At 36.9% G+C, this 23242-nt stretch overlaps 1 protein-coding gene across 6 annotated transcripts in view; it reads left to right on the top strand.

The window, feature by feature from the left end:
* fig4a (FIG4 phosphoinositide 5-phosphatase a) overlaps positions 1–20647 on the top strand; it is a 128352-nt gene extending 107705 nt beyond the window's left edge. For 5 of the 6 annotated variants that reach the window (XM_079830466.1, XM_079830467.1, XM_079830468.1 and 2 more), the window contains exons 22-24: positions 11936–12030; positions 13656–13733; positions 20202–20647. In XM_079830466.1, coding sequence (XP_079686592.1) covers positions 11936–12030; positions 13656–13733; positions 20202–20379 — 351 coding nt within the window. In that variant the 3' untranslated portion in view covers positions 20380–20647. Of the gene's footprint in view, positions 1–11935; positions 12031–13655; positions 13734–15297; positions 15400–20201 lie in introns of those variants that run through there. The other variant, XM_079830469.1, reaches the window with a different exon arrangement.
* The last annotated feature ends 2595 nt before the right edge of the window (positions 20648–23242 follow it).

Below are 23242 nucleotides of genomic sequence, written 5' to 3'. Positions count from 1 at the left end.
GCCTGTGTAATGAATGAATATAATATACAAGTTTCACTTTTTGAATGGAATTAGTTAAATAAATCAACTTTTTGATGATATACTAATTATATGACCAGCACCTGTATGTTAAATATGTGTTGTATTGTCATGTTTTTATGAATGAAGGCCAGTATCACTGATGTCTCTATGAAACATTAATGACGTTACATTACAGTATAACTGAAAGCTCCCAATCTCAACCTTTATTAGGCTTTAAAAAAACCACTTTTAATTTAAGTGAACTTAAAACTAGGGCTGTCAAAAGATTAATCGCGATTAATCGCATCCAAAATAAAAGTTTGTGTTTACATAATATGTGTGTGTGTACTCTGTTAATTATTATTTATATATAAAAACACACACAAGCATGTATATATTTAAGAAAAAATATTATTTTTATATATAAAACAGTTATATGTATATATATTATAGATTATATAAATGTATATACAGTATATACATGCAAATATTTATTAAATATATACATGAATGTGTGTGTATTTATATATAAATAATAATGAACAGAGTACACACACATATATTATGTAAACACAAACTTTTATTTTGGATGCGATTAATCGCGATTAATCTTTTGACAGCCCTACTTAAAACAATCTTTACATAAACCCATTATAATAAATGTTATATTTACCTGTGGCCTTCCCTGTTAGACATAATCTACACAGAAATTGAATAAAGTTATCAACACCTTTCTTAACTGCATAAATAATAATCTTTTCTCTGTTTCCGTTGTTGATGAACATTAATGACATTAGTCATCAGTGCTACTGTCACTTTAAGATCAGCCACTGTTGAACATGACGTGGATCTGATGCCGTCACGCGCATCTCATTACCTCATTTTGGCAAAATTCTCTGTGTTGTTGTTATTTTTTGTTCAAGAGCGAAAGAGAACTCGATGTGAGCACGAGACTGGCGCATGTGTGTTTGTGCGTCGAGTGTGTGTGTGTGTCCCTCTATTAGCTACGTAGCTTCCTAGGTGGTGAATCCGTATATCATGTACATGAATGTGACTGACTCCCTGATCAGTGCCCAATTACAGAACTAGGAGTAGTTTAAAACAGGGGTTTTCAAACTGGGGTCCGGAGTGCCTTAATCGATAAATTAGTCGATAGATCACTCACTTAATCGATAAATTAGTTGATAGATTACTCACTTAATCCTTAAATCAGGCGATAGAGCAATCAATAAATTAGTCGATAGATTACTCATATATGTGAGTAATAAATTTGTCGATAGATTACTCGCTTAATCGATAAATTAGTAGATAGATTACTCGCTTAATCGTTAAATCAGGCGATAGAGCAAGCAATAAATTAGTCGATAGATTAGTAGATAAATTAGTCAATAGATTAATCGATAGATTACTCAATAAATGAGTTGATAGATTACACGCTTAATCAATAAATTAGTTGATAGATTACTCGCTTAATCGTTAAATCAGGCGATAGAGCAAGCAATAAATTAGTCGATAGATTAGTCGATAAATTAGTCAATAGATTAATCGATAGATTACTCAATAAATGAGTTGATAGATTACACGCTTAATCGATAAATTAGTTGATAGATTACTCGCTTAATCGATAAATTAGTTGATAGATTACTCGCTTAATTGATAAATTAGTTGATAGATTACTCGCTTAATCTATAAATTAATAGAAAGATTACTCGCTTAATCGTTAAATCAGATGATAGAGCAATCAATAAATTAGTCGATAGATTAGTCGATAAATGAGTCAATAGATTAATCGATAAATTAGTCGATAGATCACTCGCTTTATCGATAAATTAATAGATAGATTACTCGCTTAATCGTTAAATCAGGCGATAGAGCAATCAATAAATGAGTCGATAGATTAGTCGATAAATTTGTCAATAGATTAATTGATAAATTAGTTGATAGATTACTCAATAAATTAGTCGATAGATTACTCGCTTAATCGATAAATTAGTAGATAGATTACTCGCTTAATCGTTAAATCAGACAATAGAGCAATCAATAAATGAGTCGATAGATTAGTCGATAAATTTGTCAATAGATTAATTGATAAATTAGTTGATAGATTACTCAATAAATTAGTCGATAGATTACTCGCTTAATCGATAAATTAGTAGATAGATTACTCGCTTAATCGTTAAATCAGACGATAGAGCAATCAATAAATTAGTCGATAAATTAGTCAATAGATTAATCGATAAATTAGTCGATAGATTACTCGCTTAATCGATAAATTAGTAAAAAGATTACTCACTTAATCGTTAAATCAGACGATAGAGCAATCATTAAATTAGTCGATAAATTAATCGATAAATTAGTCAATAGATGAATCGATAAATTAGTCGATAGATTACTCAATAAATTAGTCGATAGATTACTCGCTTAATCGCTAAATTAGTAGATAGATTACTCGCTTAATCAATAAATTAATTGATAGACTGCTCGCTTAATCGACAAATTAGTCGATAGATTACTCGCTTAATTGACAAATTAGTCGATAGATTACTCGCTTAATTGATAAATTAGTCAACAGCTCACTCACTTAATCGATAAATTAGTCGATAGATCACTCAATCGATAAATTAGTCGATAGATTACTCACGTAATCGTTAAATCAGGCGATAGAGCAACCAATAAATTAGTCGGTAGATTAATCGATAAATTAGTCAATAGATTAATCGATAAATTGTCGATAGATTACTCAATAAATTAGTCGACAGATTACTCGCTTAATCGATAAATTAGTAGATGAATTACTCACTTAATCGATAAATTAATTGATAGATTACTCGCTTAATCGACAAATTAGTCGATAGATTACTCGCTTAATCCAGGGGTTTTCAAACTGGAGTCCGGGGACCCCCAGGGGTCCTCCAAAAGGTTCTAAGGGGTCCCCAGAACATTTCAGAGTATAAAAAGACAAAGCAAAAATGGATAAAGTCTACCGAATATTCTAACGGTTTCATTTCTAAATGTTTCTCTCCTTTCTTGCGGTATACATTCCAGAATTGTATATGTTTGCTTTGTATCTTTCTAGAGAGTTTTTCTCACTATAGTGCCCTTTATCTCGCTCACTGGGGTTGTAAGTTGTTTTCTTAACACAGTACGTACGCTGCTTACATACATTTATTGTGAAAGTTGCTTATACAAATTGTTTTTAATTGAAAATATTCTTCTTCGGGGTTATACATCCAACATTAATAGCCAATTTAAGTTGGGAAAAAATATGTTGTATTGATAATGTCACACTTACTATTTATCTAACAGTTTAAATGTTTTTTCGTACATAAAAATAGATGGATTTCAGGAAGGGGGTCCCTCATAAAGATTCATCATATTTACGGGTCCTTGGCATCATAAAGTTTGAAAATCCCTGGTTTAAGAGTTTAAAAGTATTTACATGAATAAGAGCGTGATCATATTATGTAACGCTGGGAAAAAATGGATAATTAATTGCGTTAAATATTTTTAATGCGTTAATCTGAAAAAATTAATCACCCGCTTTAACGTGTTAATTTGCCCAGCCCTAATATATATATATAAATCATTAACTCTTAAGTATGATCCCTAATAATAGTTGAATATAAGGGCCCTTTCACACCTAACTTGTTGGGTCCGGATTTTTGGACTTTTCAGTTTGATCCGAATCAAAATCACAGGTGTTCGGTTCATTTCTAGTGTGACAGCATTTTCTTTTTGGTTCGGATCTTCAGGCCATTTACAGGAAGTTCTGGTTTATGTTTAAATATTCGAATGTTATTTTTAAATTTCATCTCGGCTATATTGATTATGAAAAGTGAAAAGATGCGCAATGTCTTTTGAAATGATTTTGACCGCTTCATGAAGTTTTGTTCTGTAGAAAGCATTTCTTTAAAGTGAATTTCGTTTTGTATCACTGTTTCATCAGCCAATTGCCTGGATTTTTAGTAAATAAGAAGCAAATATGCTATAGCAGACAATAATCGTGACAGCGCCGGCGCGATCACCTGCATTGCTCTTGAACACGTCTCATAAATAAACCCAAACACACATGAGAAATATGTGTGTAGAAAGCTTGAAATGTCCACTTTTAAACAAAACTAAAAGAAATAGTCAAGCAATGCGCATCACATAACTGCAATGTGAAACCAAACCAAAACGAACCGACTGTTTCAAATGCATTAAAAACATGAACTTTGTTTCGGACTTGGTGTGAAAACGCCCTGTGAGTTTATGAACAGTGTGTCCTCGCTCTATAAGCAGTGTGTGATATTGAGGCTGTTTTCAGGGCTTTGTGTGAATCTGTGTCTGTCCGCAGATGCCCTCGCTGAACAATACGCCCTGATCCGCTCTTTATTAATTCTCCACTGTGATTCTGATGATGCCATAATCCTGGAGAAACGTACGGTGGCTGATGTTACCTTGGCCTGAGGACACGTCGTGCTTTCAACTTGTTTTCCCAGAATTCCTCCTGTTGCATCGGTGCAGTGTCTGAAGTCCTGTAGGGACGCCTGACTCTTTACACAATCCTTCATCACGAGCTGCGAACCATCAATAATGTCAACGGACACAATACGGCTCGTAATGCAATGCAGAGAGGAAAAAAACATTATATTATTAAAAAAACTATTAATAGATTGCAAAATGATATATTTAAGTAGTTTGTGATTATATTTGTTTATTTTTGTGCATTATATCTCTTTCTCGTCTAGACAGACATAGCAGTGAATATTAATTTTGCATGTTCAAGAACATTCAAATTATTTATCAATGGATGAATGCATTGTAAAAAAATTTTTTACATTTATAAATTATTTGTAATTAGTATTCTTATTTTTATATATTTTAATGGGTTAATCAAAATGGATGTATAATTATGATGTATAAATATGAATTGCATTCATAAAATGTAAACATTTATATATAAGTATATACACACACATGCACACACATACACACACACACTTATATACACACACACATACATGCACATACACACACATACACACACATACACACACAAACACATACATACACATACACACACACATACATACACACACACATACATACACACACACACACACACACACATACATACACACACATACACGTACACACACAAACACATACATACACACACACACATACATACACACACACACACACACACACACATACATACACACACACACACGTACATACACACTCACACGCGTGCACACACACACACACACACACACACACACACACATACACACACACACACACACACATACACACACACACACAGGCACACACACATATAAAAAAAAATACGTTTTATTGATACATTCATTTTGATATGATTTAGATAATTTTCTTATTTTTATATATTTTAATTGGTTAATTAAAAGTTTATCAAAATGCATGTATAATTGAATTCATAAAACTTTATATATATATATATATATATATATATATATATATATATATATATATATGCATCGTAAAAAATATACATATATTAATTATTTATATATATATATATACTGTGTGTGTTTTATATATATTTTAATGGGTTAATTCAATGTTAAAAATCCAAAAGCGTGTCTAATTAATTGGATTCATAAAACGTTTACAGTTTAATAGATTTTATTGATATCTTTTTTGTATTATTTTATTATGTATAAATGTGCCCCTGGAGCTCAACAGCAGTCGTGCGTCTCACAGGTTTATCTGTGGCAATAGCCAATAATACATCGCACGGGTCAAAATTATACATTTTTTTATGATGCCAAAAATCATCAGGATATTAAGATCATGTTCCATGAAGATATTTTGTAAATGTCCAACCGTAAATAAATCATAAATGTATTATTAGTAGTAATATGCATTGATAAGGACTTCATTTGGACAACTTTAAAGGAGATTTTCTCAATATTTAGACTTTTTTGCTCCCTCAGATTCCAGATTTACAAATATTGTCCTAGCAAACCACACATCAATGATGCTTATTTATTCAGCTTTCAGATGATCTATAAATCTAAATTTCAAGAAATTGACCCTTATGACTGGTTCTGTGGTCCAGGGTCTTATGTTGCACATATATATATAATGTGTTTTCTCACACTGGAGGGTTTGTAATGCATTCAGCAGCTCAAACTCTCTCTGACCGACGGTCTTTTGTCTCTCGGACCGGGCGAATGACTCAAGGTTTCTGCCATGTTTCCATGCCAACAAGGCCATTGGGATTTATTTACCTTAAGAGACACTGAAGCTGGGATTGAGGGGAGGAACGGAGGGATGGAGGACAGGGATTTTAATGGATGCTCGATGAATACAGACACTTCTCTCGTCAGATCTAATTCTTTTCTGTTTTAGTTTTTCTGTTTTTTTTGGGTTTAAAATGTAATTTCTAATTAATTAATTAAATAAATAATGAGAAATAATGATAATAATTTAACAACAAATGAGAGTTCAACAAAATTTTAATTCTATGATATCAGTTTTATTTTATTTTTCCTAAAATTCCATTATAATTTTGACCAAATTCCGGTTTAACTAAAATGTCAATAATCAAAAAAACATGTCTAATCAATAAATTCATAAAAATGATTAAACTGTTAAAGTTTTATGAATTGATTAGATGTGCTTTTTGTTTTCTATTGAACGTTTGACAGTAACAGAGCCCGATTAAAACCCATTTAAGCCCACCGGCAACTATAGTGGCCGCAGTGTATAGTTGTTATTTTCCCTTTGTGAGTATTTTTCTAGATGTTATCCATGTTTTATGTCTCAATGAAACGCAAACAGCCAAATAAAAGATTTGAAGAAGAAAATAAACGTATTAACTTCCGTCCTGTCTGCTTCCGGCTCTCTACTTCCTACCCCTACTTCCAGGATACACTTCCCTACTTAATAGGTTAAAGGGCTGATGAATTGAGAAATCAACTTTCCCTTGAGCCTTTGATATATGAAAGTTCATGGTGATATAAGAATATCCTGTAAGTTTCAGAGCTGAAAACGTCCTTGTTAGTCAAAGAAAAGCTTTTATTGACACCAGGCCCAGAAAAACGAGAGATCTCCGAATATGTCGACCAATGACGTCATCGTGTGGTGAAGCACCGCCTCAAGCCCCGCCCACCGACTTGTGGAGCTAAACGGGTCGAGTTACCGAGCAATAAACATGCGGTTCCAGCTCACGTGAGTAAGACATTGCGCGTTTGTTCGCTTCATTTCACCGCGGATTCGTTTGTAAACAAGACACTTGCAAGATTTGCAGACATATTGAGATTGAAACACAAAGCTGTGCTTCTGGATCTGACAGGAATGCTGCAACACACACGATCGTATTGATCATGTGTACGTGTCTAACTGAACATTAGCACGCTGTCACAGGCTGGAGAATCCTTTATTTGAGGTGTTATTGGTTCATTCGGGATCAGACTCGGCCTTGTAACGTTATGGGCGAGGGCTCGCAAAGCCCAACGTCCCGGGCGATGTTTTCCAGACGGGCTACCAAAATGTAAGCCAGGCCTGCCGACGGCCTATCTTAACCCTCTGGTGCTCTTCGGTCATTTCTGAGCGGAAAATGTTCTATTTTGAAATGTTAAAAATCACAGCTTCATCGGAATGATATGAAACTTGGTGAATTTTCTAGCATTAGGGATGTAAACACACACAAAAATTGGGGTCATGATTTGAGCATGCTAATTGGTCGAAAAAAAAAAAAGTTGTGTTCATTGTCTTCAGTCATAAATTACCGACCATAGGAAATGAATGGGAAATCGGCAAAAATTCACTGAATATTTATGTGTACAATCTACAAATCGGCCACGATGCTGAAAAAAAGTACACAGCAGTAAAGGGGTTACACTCTAAAACATCAAAAGTGTGATATTGACACACACACACACACGCATACTTATACACACACACACACACCTATGAAAAACTGAACCTATGAACCACATTTGGAATTTTTTTAAATCACAGCTTCATCAGAATGATATGAAAATTGGTGAATTTTCTAGCATTAGGTATGTAAAAACAGAAAACAATTGAGGGCATGATTCGAGCATGCTGATTGGTCGTAAAAAAACACTCCCACTTGTGCTCTTCGGTCAAAAATGACCACCATAGGAAATGAATGGGAAATCTGCAAAAACACAAATTCACAGAAACAAATCTATATTTCTAACAATATATATATATATATATATATATATATATATATATATATATATATATATATATATATATATATATATATATATATATATATATATATATATATATATATATATATATATATATATATATAAAACTTTATAATAAATAATCTATAATAATAGATTTTTTAAATATATATTCAAATCCATTAAAAAAAATCATTAAATGTGTTCAAAAGAGAACTAGTGAATTCTCAAGCCTCTCCATAGAGACCTCTAGTGGTTACACACATGGTTGCAGGATTTCTTAAATAATTCCAAAAGAGGCGCTAATCTGTCTTCAGAAAAAAATATTTTGAAGGCCTAGTCTCTATTTTAATCTGAAATACTGCAATAATTAAACAAAAAAAATTAAAATAACAAAAAACTAATTTTGTATCATTTTCAATGGCAAAAATAGACCATAATTATTGCATAAATATGAAAAAATACCATCAAATCATCTCAAAATACAAAATTAAAAAGAAAAAATATTATTGAAGAAAAATAAATTGCATTGGTTTTACTGGGGTGGAGGAAGTTTAATTTTTAGGTGTCTGGTCACTTATGACTGTGAAGATGACCAATGCAACCCCTAAAAGAAGAGCAGCAGAGGGTTAAATAGTGAAATAATATTCCTTTCTTGCGTGCGTGTGTACGGTTTGCGGTTATATTCACTGATGATCGGGCGGGCCAAGTAATAAAAAAATAACATTCCAATCAATGGCGGGTGGATGAGAGATGAATCATTGTGTTTGTTTGATAAAGAGTTTTTGCGAGTCCTGTGAGCGTTTCCCCAGACGCTTTCAAAATGAATTCCCACATTTACTGAGGGAAGCTGAAGCTCATTAAATATGCAAATCTTATCCAATCCTAGCCGTGGGCGTTTACTTCCAATTCTTCAGTGCGGCACAGCCATCAAACCCAGCGTTTCAAAACCAGGGCAGAAAATAGCCTATTACTGAATCAATATAATGTTTCTGAATGTAAACGTCATAATTTGACCTCAGACAACAGTATACATTTAAAAAAAAAAGAAAGCCAGTTCATGACCCCTTTAATAAATCAAGGTTTTTGGTCTTGTTTAGTGCTTTTTGGTTTCATAATATCCCACCTAAAACATGACTTAACCCGTTAACTGATATCTCTACTGTACAGTAGACCTTAATTTGATAGGGAAAAATATTATACGTTATGATATATTGTCTTGTAAGGGCCAAAATATTGAGGACCCTTCATCCAGTTTGGATGCGTTTCATTCTAATCGGACAAGGACCCCAATTCATTTCATGATTAGTAGCTTAATGTGGAAACTCAGACAAGTAATGAGTTTACATTTACATTATTATATGAAATCACCTACAGTCAGCCATTGAATGCTATTGGACTATTTTGTCATTTGTTTTGTTTTTTGGTTATATAGATGTAATTTTTTTCGTAATTCTATTTATTTAGTGGTGTTCCACCACTTTAAGACAAATATATTTGTTGTTTGTTGTGTTTTCATATTCAAAATATTATAAGATAAATGCAGCTTTTTTGAGTTGCATCGAATGTTCTTCGACTTTTATACATAATTAATGTGTTTATGAATAAAGATTGAAAGCAGTTATTTTGAGTTAGATGCCAAATGTTCTCCTCCTAGTCAAATTGTACATTGAAGGGGTGCATACAACATATATTAATAACTATAGTTGCCGCACATTCAAATATGATTTTCAAGAAAAACAAACTAAAACCTGGGGAAAATAAATGTTGACATGAAACTATTCAGAAAAAATTGGGCACAAATGGGTTAAATGTTCTGGATTTATTTATCTTTTAACACAATTTTGTTATTATCTGGATTAAATTAGGCAGGTATAAACTGAAGGATGGAGATATTAATCATCATGCATGGATGAAAGCGTCACGATTGTTGGTCACTGTCACACTGACCTGTTGCCATGGCTGGATGAATGTGTGCCAGGGACTGTGTGTTTTCTCAGGTGTCCATCACACACACACTTAAAGTGTGTTCATGTGTTCACTTGTGTCATATGTCAGCAGGAGAGGATAGACTGATAACAGGCCTTATTAAATATATAAATGTTTATTATAAGATATCAGCACCAGACATGGTACTGACATGGCACATTGCATTTAATAATAATAATAATAATGATGATGATAATAAATTATATTTTATATAGCAGCTTCTCAAAGCGCTGTACGTTAAATAAACCATTACATACTGTAGTTCATACTTCAATAAAAACACAAACAATAAAATATTAAAGAGCAAAAGTCAGCAAACGCTAGTCTTGAGATTGATTTATCGTGACTTTAGGAATCAGTTTTACTAGAAAGTGCTGCTTTTCACAATTTCTGCCAATGACAATTCGTTTTTTTAAATAATCTTTTATTTGTTTTTTATTTTTGAGTTTTTATAATTGTATTTTATAAATATATATATTTATATTTAATGTTATATGTATATATATATATATAATTATTATATATTTTGACTTAATTTTGGATTTTTTTTCCTACTTTGCATATTTTTATTTTCCTTTCTTTGTCTATTTTTATTTTCCTTTCTTTGTCTTTCTTATTGATTTTTTTTCTTTTGGTTTTTCTTTTAGGAAAATAATAAAATTTTTCAGTTTTATATAATTTATTTTTATCTTTTTATTTATTTTCTTTTAGTATTTCTATTGATTAGCTTTTTCTTTTGGATTTTTTATTTATTTTTTAATTCAGTATATATGTTATTTTTTATTATTTCTCTTTTTATTGATTTGTTTTCTTTTGTTTTTTCTTTTTGGAATTTATATATTTAAAATTATTATTTATTTTTTTTGTGTGTGTGTGTGTGTGTGTGTGTGTGTGTATGTGTGAATGTGACCCATTCATTTTTGAGATTCACCCGAAGCGTTTGAAAAAAAAAACATTTTTTTCATGTATCAAACAACGTTTCATTAGTTTTAACCAGGACAGTCTCTGTATTATCTCACCCAGATTTGTGGAAGCCTTTTATATTTCAATATTTAATTAAATTTGACATTTACACATCAGGCAGATGTTTTTCTTGTGTCTAAAGTGATTTGCACTGTATTTTATGTATATATAAGTTATGCATTCCCTGGAAATAAACCAAAATCTGCAAGTATATTCAATTTTACATGACACACGCAATCAGAAAAGAATATTTCTAGGCCTTTTGGTCAAAAGTTATAAACCAAAAAGTGAAATGTCAGCAGCTTTGATCAATGTTTTTGTTCTCCACCTCCATTTGTCACAGTTTCCTTTCTCAAGCGTGAGATCTCGGCGCCCGCGGGTCACATGGACGGGTTTCGTCTCGTGTTTACGCCGGGAGAAACGAGACCCTGCGACTGATTAAATATTTAAGCGTGAAAAAGCTCATTATCTGCGACGCTGTAATTGCACTGGTGCGCGACACTGTCACATTAGTCACATCTACAGTTTAATCAATATGCATACGAGTAAAAAAGCAACACATGCCCTGCGGAGGAAAACACCGTCACAAACACACTCGTCAAAACTTCAGCCGGTTGTGTAACGTGTTTGATGTGTTTGGACAGAGCAGTTCCTTTAGAGGGGAAACTTTATTTATATGGAAGCTTTTAAAACTATGTTTGCATAATCATTGGCATATGGAGTAATGAGATGGGACTGTTTGGGTTGAACTTGAGCTGAACTCTGTGACCTTTGACCTCTGACAGGATCAGCCACAGCAGCGTCTGCCGCCCGTGAGAGAGACGTATGGCCTGAATCTGCTGGCCAATCCGCCGGATGAAGACATCCTCATATACCACAGGTCAGAAAACACTGATTCAGGGTTTAAAATGTGCACTAGTGTTCAAAACCTTTCCTTAGTTTGCCAAAGTTATCATTTTAAATTACATTTTAAAAGGTTATTTGTTAAAATACATAATATAATAATACTGACTTTATAATAATTGTAATAAATAAATAAATAATTGTGTTAAATCATAAAACAGAAAATGAAAAAGTCCAGAAAAAATAAAACCCATTTCATATTTTTTGGTTAAAATATTAATAAATTATTAAATTGTCGACATCCTTTTTGATTATTATAATTTAGTCAAACCATTCAAATGGAATCGACACAAAATAAAACCGAAAACACAGAATTTGGGAAAAAATAAAATGGATTTTATACCCAATATTATTTATTTATTTATTTATTTAATAGAATTTTATAAATTAATTTGTTTAGACTTAATTTTTTTCATTAATACAATTTTATTAAACCATTAAAACAGAATCAAGAAAAACTTTAACTAATAAAAAGGATTTTGGGAGAAATCAAATGGATTTCATAACCACTATTATTGATGCGTTTTTAATAAATTGTTAAAGTTTTATTAATTAAATTCATTAATTCATGCTTTTTGATTATTATAATTTATTCAAACCATTAAAATGGAATCCAGAAAAATTAAAACAGAAAACACAGAATTTGGGAAAAAATTTAATGGATTTCATACAGCACTATTATTAATTTTCTTTTATTAATTATTAAATTGTCATTTGTTTAGACATCAGTTTTTATCAATACAATTTAATTAAACCATTTAAACAGAATCAAGAAAAATTTTAACTCATAAAAAGGATTTGAGGAAAAATAAAATGGATTCCATAACCACTATTACTAATTTTTTAATAGATTTTTATAAATTAATTTGTTTAGACACTTTTTTTTTCTTCAATAAAATGTAATTAAAATAGAATCAAGAAACTAATTCAAAGGTTTCATACAGCACTATTATTGATAACATTTTAATAAATGATTGTTAAAGGTTTATAGATTAATTTGTTTAGACATAATTTTATATATTTTATATAATGAATTAAACCATTAAATCAGAATCAAGAATAATTCAAATGGAATCTGGGAAAAACTTTAATTTGGGGGGGGGGAAACCTAATGGATTTCATATGACACTTATTGGTTAAAATATGAATAAATTATTTTTAAAAATTAATTTGATTAGACATCCTGGTTTCACTTTATTTTGATGGTCCCTTTAACACATTCTGTTGACTATAAATAACATTGCACCTACATGTCTACTAATTCTCAGTAGAGTGTTAGTAGAGTATTAGTAGACTGGTAGGGTTAGGGTTAGAATAAGTTGACATGTACTTGCAAAGTTACTTATAGTCAGTAGAATGTCAGTTGGAGGACCATCACAATAAAGAGTTGGCAGACATTAAGCAGACAGTCTACTGATAATCTAATGAGAGTTAGTTGACATGTAGTTGCAAATTTACTTATAGTCAACATAATGTTCAAAAGGGACCATCAAAATAAAGTGTTACCGACATCCTTTTTAAATTCAGTATCTGAGACCAATCCCAGTGAAACGTGTGTGTGTGTGTGTGTGTGTGTGTGTGTGTGTGTGTGTGTGTGTGTAGATTTGCTCATCTGGGTCAGAACCAGCACAAGGTGGAGAGACGCGACGACATGAGGAAATCAGAGACCGTCTTCAGCCTGTGAGTGTGTGAGAATAAACACAATACACACACTTCTTCAGGAACAGTCAAACTTTTCCTCCATCTCTTTAATGTCATATAGTGTCATATTCATATAGGCAATAATCAAACGCTGCTCTATAGTCTCCTCTGTCAAATAGCTGGTTTTAGTGAATCGGTTCGTTCTGATGATTCTTTACAGTGAACCAGTTCATTTAAATGATTCACTGATGCATTTCAGAGTTCCCACCTGGAAATATCAAGGATATGAAGTCATGGAAATGTTTATTGGGGAATATACCTGCTAGTTTTACTGCGCGCAAATGCTTTATTTGTTAGATTGCATTTCTTATCTGAATAATAATCCAATAATCATATCTCTATAGTTTGGGGTCGGAGTCTCTTCTGCTCACAAAGCTTGCTTTTATTTGATAATAAATACAGTAAAATTATGAAATATTCCTCCAGTGTAGATCATCTGTTCTGATTATACAGTAAAGTGTGATTTATTCCTGTGATTTATCATCATTACTGCAGTCTTCAGAGTCACATGACCCTTTACTGATCACTCTCATATGAGGATTTGAGCTCAAGAAACATTTATGATTATGAAAGTTTAAAAAAAACAGCATTTATTTGATCTTTTGAATCTTTTGTAACATTATAAACATCTTTACTGTCACTTTTAACACGTTCTTGCTGAATACAATTATTAATTTAATGTATTTACTGACGACTGTGAGGAGGTGAATTTATTTATAACTCATTCGTTTACATTATATAAAGCCTTAAAGTTCTGCATAATTTAGGGCGTGGCCACTTTGAGTGACAGGTGGATTGCCGTTTGTCTGCTGTCTGTTAGTCATCACCTTAGCTCCGCCCACGTCCCGCCTCTTTGCCATTTTCTGGGGCCCAAGATGGCGACGCCTAACTTTACTCTTCAAAACTGCTCTTCAGAATCCTTTGGGTGACGTCACGGACACTAAGTCCATATTTTTTTACATTCTATGATTAAAATAGAAAATTTCTCACGATTTATAAATAGTTGGGAACATTTGGGATATTGTAAGTACTCAAAATGAACAAAATATATAACACTGGCCTAATGGTTTTTGGATATTTAACAGCAAAAATGTTACATAGTGCACCTTTAACTTAAAAAAAAACAAGTTACCGCACCAAACTTTTGAGTTCATTGAAATAAAACATTAGTTATTACAGTGAAGACTGAATAGATACTTAAAATATTGTGATATGCCATTAAAATATTTTTTACTGTGCGTGTAATGGAGTTAGTTATGTCTTGTGTTGTAAGGAACTTGTGCTTCTAAAGAGTAGCTGCTTTATATCAAGTCTGGGATGTGTTTTGTCTGTTTGGTAACTGTGTGTAGGTGATGTGTGTATGAACATGTGTCACGATCACGCGTGCAACAGGTGTGTGTGTGTGTGTGTGTGTGTGTGTGTGTTTCCGGTCATTGCATTACATCATTTTTTCACGCTCGATTGATGCTGGTGTCGGAAACTTGCCTTTGTTTTGTTCTTGTTTTGACATTTGCGCTCTTCACGTGTGCCGTGTTCACGCCAGCTCCTCATTGGTCCGCGCTTGTGGGCGGAGTTTGCGGTGGATCTGGAGTTTGATTGGCACGCGGCCCGTCTGAAAGGTGTCGACTTACACACGTTTATAAAGGTCAGGACAGAACTGGGCATGTGAGATGCACGCGTGTGTGTGTGTGTGTGTGTGTGTGTGTGTGTGTGTGTGTGTGTGTGTGTGTGTGTGTGTGTGTGTGTGTGTGTGTGTGTGTGTGTGTGTGTGTGTGTGTGTGTGTGTGTGTGTGTGTGTGTGTGTGTGTGTGTGTGTGTGTGTGTGTGTGTGTGTGTGTGTGTGTGTGTGTGTGAGAGAGCGTCTGATCCACTGCGTCTAAATCTGTCGTTAAAGGTCAAAAACATTACACCGACATTATTAGAAGAAGCTTGTGTTGGAAATGACTCCAGTACTGATGAACACCGGCTAACACTTTCTTTATATATAAACACTTCACACATAAATATGCGTTTTTTCACACGCAGACGCAGAATGTTTATAATGCATCACAGATGTACTTTATTACATACACTGGCTTCACAGGACGTGTGATTTAAGTAAAACGAATGTTTGTTCGATGCGCATCTTACACACACACACACACACACACACACAGTCATCCTGATGATGTAATGCTTCCTGTCTTGGCGTGTGTGAGACTGTAACTTTCCAATTTTCTCATTATTGCTGGACTGAAACTAACAGACCAACTGAGAGAAAAGTGCTTTGTCATTTAAAGATTGATCCTTCTTTTATCATTCTGATCAAATGAGATCATATTAGGGATGCGACACTACAGTTAGTCCATGGTTCAATACATCCCTCGGTTTTTAACCACGGTTTTCAGTTGGTTTCTGATGGCTTGTCTCATCAGTTTTTTACTATTCTATTCTTAGGCAACAGGAACAGCAAGAGGTTAAGGAGAAAAAAAAAAAATTATGTCAATACTCTTTAAAATATACACTGATTCTTATTAAAGCTGCTGTATTAGTTCTTCAGTCAAGAGCAGTGAGTGATTTTCTCTTTGTCTTTTGTTGTTGTATTAACATTAAAGGGACAGTTCACTCAAAAATAAAAATTCTGTCATCGATTATTCGCGCTCAAGTTGTTTTACACCTGAATAAATGTCTTTCTTCTGTTGGACATAAAATATATTTTGAAGAATGTTGGAAACCAAACAGTTGCTGGTCCCCATTGTAGGAAATAATAATATGGAACTCAATGGCTACCATCAGCTGTCTGTGTTCAACAGGAGAAATTAATACAGGTTTGAACAACATTAGAGTAAATAATGACATAATTTTAGAGGTGAACTGTCCCTTTAAGGACGGCGTGTTCACCATAGGCTGCGCCGCTGTCAATTAAAGACCTGCACACATCTAATATACACACACACACACCGATTTTACTTTCACTTTAGACATAACCGACTGTGTTTATGTTAACCTTGTGTGTATTTGACAGTATTAGTGCAGTAAGACGACTACTTAGTCCAGTAATCACGTGTTTGACAGGCATTTAGTGTGCGCTCTCAGAAAAGCGCATGATAAAACCACGCATAAGCACGCTAATAAAATGTTTAAAAAACCCACAACTAAAACACATGCAAATAGTGAACTTTGGTGATTGTGAATAACTCTAGTGTTCTGTGAGTATAACTCTACCAGTAATGTGTGATGTGAATGTATGTCGTTGTTCAGTATTGGGATGGAGGCAAATGATAGAATGTGTAGAAAAATTATAAATTAATTAAATGCAAAACCGACATGCGCGTATTGAACCGTGAATGCCGTACTGAACTGTTCAATATTATATTGAGAATTGTGGCCGTCTCCAAACTGTTCCCACAAAGTCGGGAGCATGAAATTGTCCAAAATGTCTTGGTGAAGCGTTAAGAGTTCCTTTCACTGGAACTAACCCCTGAAAAACATCCCCCACCCCATAATCCCCCCTCCACCAAACTTTACACTTGGCACAATGCAGTCAGGCAAGTCCCGTTCTCCTGGCAACCGCCAGACTCGTCCATGGGATTGTCAGATGGAGAAGCGTGATTGGTCACTCAGAGAACACGTCTCCACTGCAGTGCGGCGCGCTTTACCCCACTGCATCCCACACTTTGGTGATGTAAGGCTTGGATGAGCGGCTCGGCCATGGAAACCCATTCCATGAAGCTCTACTCACTGTTCTTGAGCTCATCTGAAGGACACAGGAGTTTGGAGGTCTGGAGCTCTTGACTCTGTGACCCTCAGCATGCGCTGACCCCGCTCTTTGACCCTCAGCATGCGCTTCGTCATTTCGGACTTATAACAAAAAACAGAACAATGTCTAAAAGCTGATATGTGACAAAGTGTACAGCAAACAAGCTAAAAAACAGAAATAAGTTTTTATGAGCTGGCGACCCAAAAAAACGAGAGTTTAAGGAGACAAAAGTGGATAAAGGCAGTAAAACGTGACGCTTCAGCAGAATGGGGACATTTTGGGATCCTGACACTCAGTGGGTCTCAGTGTGCCTATGTGTGCAGTAAATATGTTGTCACTGTTAAAGGTCCCATGGCATAGCATTTTTCTATTATTTTATAGGGTTTCCTGAGGTGTACTTATATTGTTAGTATGATTTTTACATCATAAAATGTCATAATTTAGAAATAAAAGGCATTTTTTCTATACTGCTGTTTGCCCTGTGGCTGAATGCCCTGCTTCAAGAGGCGTGTCTGCTGTGAGACTTCAGTAAAAACGCCCACTGTCGTGATTGGCTGACATCTTTGCATTTGAAATGAGCGGAGGGGGCGTGGTTTAACAAGCTCTACGAGGCACGAGCTGCTGCCAGAGAGACAGATGGACCTGAGTTCACTTCACATCAGTTCTGTCAGTCTCAGTTCAGTGAACTGTTGTAGTTACAGCATATACTTCAGGTTATTAGTCTATTTCTAGTCGGAGGGACTGTCACTCATGTCAGAAAGTTAGTAACTTTAGTAAATTATGGATCTGCGCTGACTGGAGACGCGATCCGTTTAGAACGATTCAGTCCGATTTGGTGAACTGATTCGGTTCACTAAAAAGAACCGATTCAAAAGAATGATTTGTTCGCGAACCGGACATCACGGAGACGGAGCGATTGCTAACAAAGTTATTTATAGTAACTACTGAGTTATGAGAGCGCTGTCTGTCAGCGCGAGTTTATTGTGTTTGAATCTGAGAGTTCTGAATAAACACGAGTCCCAGTCACACCGAGTCCTCTTCATCATTATTACCAACTTTGTAACACATGCAAAGTACCATTACAGCTGTCGAGATGAACGAGTTAAAAGTAAGTGTTGATAATAGGATTAGGGAGGAAACCGTTCCTGCTTGGACGTCATAACAGGAGACTTCAGGATTGGCTCGTCTGGCCTGTCATTTTCTCAAAGGCAGAGAGAGACAGCCAGAACTCGGGTTTACACCCATCAACATTTCTATCCACTTGGGGACAATATTCAGGCTAGGGGAACTCATATTAATGTTGAAATACCTCATAAAAAGAAAATTTCATGCCATGGGACCTTTAAGTCAAATATCCAAATGTCAGTTTTATATATGATATTTCCTATCTCTGATATCGTTCTCCTCTAGTGTGTGTCGTTCTCAGTGTAATATAACGTGTCTCAATGGCCTGTATCCACTTTTTTGTCCTTAAACGCTCGTTTTTTGGGTCAATAGCTTATAAACACTTCTGGGTTTTTGGTTGTGGGTTTTGTTTAGCTTGTTTGCTGTACTCTGTCACATATCAGCTTTTAGACATTGTTCTGTTTTTTGTTATAAGTCCGAAATGACAAGGATGCAGCCTCACGCAATGCAAAGTCAATGGAGAGCGTTGAATTGTTTTCCCCCCGGTGGGCGTGGCCTTCAGATTATGACGCGTGTCGCTCTGTCTCTAATGGTGCGTTCACACCGGACGCGAGATTCACACGTATGAGTGCGAAGGACACGAATTGAGCGTTTTGAATTGCGCGAATCGCTCAAGTTGAAAAATCTGAACTTTGGCGGATATTTCGCGCCGCGTTAACCAATCAGGAGCTTGCTCTAGTAACAATGAGGAGAAAATCTGTATATTAATATCTGGTTCAGACAATATGATTATCACTGTGATAACATTAAATGACATGAAACACAACCCAGTCTCTTTTTGTTAAATGCAAGTTTATGTTTGATCAATAATACATAAGTATAAGGTGTAATAAGCTATACATGAAATAAAGCAAACAATTCAGTCAAACATTCAAAGTCAGTGCTAGTCGGCTAACGTTACAACTGCAACGTACAGTTATAGCCTAAAAATATAAAGTAATGAAACTTCTCTTTGCCCTCAGCCTAAATGATTTGCCAGGGAACAAATTATAGATCCATGAGAGCAAAGATCGGCCGTTACAAGACGAATTATAGCTCGAGACGCCACAGAGACATCAGAGCCAGCGGCAGAAGAACTGGCTGAGGAAAGGCTGATCTCACCGGGTTAATGAGCGCCGCTGATCCACTGGAGCTCACAACTCCCAAAACACCAGATCACATGTTCAAATAGCTAATCTTTATATAAATAAACCACACATTTGAGCTTTAAACAACTACATTATCGACTGAAAAAGTCTTAAAACTACGTTTTGTCACACATTAACAGTAGATTTTAACAAAAAAAAGACGTGTAAACACAGCCCATGTCAGCCATTTCTCAACGAGACGAGCCGCTGGCAGAAGCTCCGCCCATGAGGAGAATCACGTCTGTTGTGCAGTGAATGTCACGCGCGATTGAAGCGCGTAAACTCAAAATGTTCAAGAATTATTCGCGCGAATCGCGTCCGGTGTGAACGCCACATAAGAAGGGATTGAACGAGTCAGTGATTGTATATTGAATCTGTTGTGTCTGTGTTTGTCAGTGTCCCGGTGTCGGTGTTCCCGCTGGACAGTGTGTATGAGGTCTCCGCCCCAGAGGTGGATGTCCAGAGCCGCTCTGTGTTCCAGAGCCACGTCCAGACGGGTCGAGGCTGGGTCAGGACTCTGGGTCAGGAGGACGTGCTCATGTACCGCGAGTACATCAGGAACAGATACATGTGAACCGAACCACGCCTGTGATAGAAGATCATTCCCACATGCTGAGTTTTACCTCAGACTGAAGACTGAAAGGAGGAAATCTCTGACATTCCTGTCCCTGTGATGAGACTCCACCAGTTAATCATTATAAAAGCAGACGGGACATTCATCTGGGATATGAAAAAACATCACTGCGATGGGTAAAGTGCAACGAATCGATCATCTAATGATGTTGTGCCTGATGATGTGCAAATGTACATAATATAATAAAGCATCATTGAGAATCAGTTTCAGTTGAGTGTTCTTATGAGAGTGATCAAACGCAGCCACATCTACCTAGAAGACCTTAGCAACCCCCTGACAACCAACATGGACATCTTAGCAACCACCCAGAACACCCCAGCCCCCACTTAGAAGACCTTAGCAACCCCCTGACAACCAACCTGAACATCTTAGCAACCACCCAGAACACCCCAGCCCCCACCAAGAAGACCTTAGCAACCCCCTGACAACCAACATGAACATCTTAGAAACCACCCAGAACACCTCAGCCCCCACCAAGAAGACCTTAGCAACCCCCTGACAACCAACCTGAACATCTTAGCAACCACCCAGAACACCCTAGCCCCCACTTAGAAGACCTTAGCAACCCCTTGACAACCAACATGAACATCTTAGAAACCACCCAGAACACCCCAGCCCCCACTTAGAAGACCTTAGCAACCCCCTGACAACCAACATGAACATCTTAGAAACCACCAGAACACCCCAGCCCCCACCAAGAAGACCTTAACAACCCCTGACAACCAACCTGAACATCTTCGCAACCACCCAGAACACCCCAGCCCCCACCAAGAAGACCTTAGCAACCCCCTGACAACCAACATGAACATCTTAGAAACCACCCAGAACACCCCAGCCCCCACCAAGAAGACCTTAGCAACCCCCTGACAACCAACATGAACATCTTAGAAACCACCCAGAACACCCCAGGCCCCACCAAGAAGGGTCTATGCTAATAGGGCAGAGTTTGTCATCAGATGTAGGCGGGGTCTATGCTAATAGGGTAGAGTTTGTCAGCAGTCGTGGGCGGGGTCTACACTAATGGCAGAGTTTGTCAGCAGATGTGGGCAGGGTCTATGCTAATAGGGCTGAGTCTGTCAGCAGATGTAGGTGGGGTTTATGCTAATAGGGCTGAGTCTGTCAGCAGATGTAGGTGGGGTTTATGCTAATAGGGCTGAGTCTGTCAGCAGATGTAGGTGGGGTTTATGCTAATAGGGCAGAGTCTGTCAGCAGATGTAGGTGGGGTTTATGCTAATAGGGCAGAGTCTGTCAGCAGATGTAGGTGGGGTTTATGCTAATAGGGCTGAGTCTGTCAGCAGATGTAGGCGGGTCTATGCTAATAGGGCAGAGTCTGTCAGCAGATGTAGGCGGGGCCTATACTAATAGGGCAGAGTGTCAGCAGTCATGGGCGGGGCCTATACTAATAGGGCAGAGTGTCAGCAGTCATGGGCGGGGTCTATGCTTATAGGGCAGAGTCTGTCAGCAGATGTAGGCGGGGCCTATACTAATAGGGCAGAGTGTCAGCAGTCATGGGCGGGGCCTATGCTAATAGGGCAGAGTGTCAGCAGTCATGGGCGGGGCCTATGCTAATAGGGCAGAGTCTGTCAGCAGATGTAGGCGGGGCCTATACTAATAGGGCAGAGTGTCAGCAGTCATGGGCGGGGTCTATGCTAATAGGGCAGAGTCTGTCAGCAGATGTAGGCGGGGCCTATACTAATAGGGCAGAGTGTCAGCAGTCATGGGCGGGGTCTATGCTAATAGGGCAGAGTCTGTCAGCAGATGTAGGCGGGGCCTATACTAATAGGGCAGAGTGTCAGCAGTCATGGGCGGGGTCTATGCTTATAGGGCAGAGTCTGTCAGCAGATGTAGGCGGGGCCTATACTAATAGGGCAGAGTGTCAGCAGTCATGGGCGGGGTCTATGCTTATAGGGCAGAGTCTGTCAGCAGATGTAGGCGGGGCCTATACTAATAGGGCAGAGTGTCAGCAGTCATGGGCGGGGCCTATGCTAATAGGGCAGAGTCTGTCAGCAGATGTAGGCGGGTCTATGCTTATAGGGCAGAGTCTGTCAGCAGATGTAGGCGGGGCCTATACTAATAGGGCAGAGTGTCAGCAGTCATGGGCGGGGCCTATGCTAATAGGGCAGAGTCTGTCAGCAGATGTAGGCGGGGCCTATACTAATAGGGCAGAGTGTCAGCAGTCATGGGCGGGGTCTATGCTAATAGGGCAGAGTCTGTCAGCAGATGTAGGCGGGGCCTATACTAATAGGGCAGAGTGTCAGCAGTCATGGGCGGGGTCTATGCTAATAGGGCAGAGTCTGTCAGCAGATGTAGGCGGGGCCTATACTAATAGGGCAGAGTGTCAGCAGTCATGGGCGGGGTCTATGCTAATAGGGCAGAGTCTGTCAGCAGATGTGGGCGGGGTCTATACTAATAGGGCAGAGTCTGTCAGCAGATGTGGGCGGGTCTATGCTAATAGGGCAGAGTCTGTCAGCAGATGTGGGCGGGGTCTATGCTAATAGGGCAGAGTCTGTCAGCAGATGTGGGCGGGGTCTATGCTAATAGGGCAGAGTCTGTCAGCAGATGTGGGCGGGGTCTATGCTAATAGGGCAGAGTCTGTCAGCAGATGTGGGCGGGGTCTATGCTAATAGGGCAGAGTCTGTCAGCAGATGTGGGCGGGGTCTATGCTAATAGGGCAGAGTCTGTCAGCAGATGTGGGCGGGGTCTATGCTAATAGGGCAGAGTCTGTCAGCAGATGTGGGCGGGGTCTATGCTAATAGGGCAGAGTCTGTCAGCAGATGTGGGCGGGGTCTATGCTAATAGGGCA

This window comes from Gobio gobio (genome assembly GCF_949357685.1).
Source record: "Gobio gobio genome assembly, chromosome: 12".
NCBI lineage: Eukaryota > Metazoa > Chordata > Actinopteri > Cypriniformes > Gobionidae > Gobio > Gobio gobio.
Note: the sequence above shows the minus strand (reverse complement) of the source record. Positions and strands in the feature narration are given on the sequence as shown.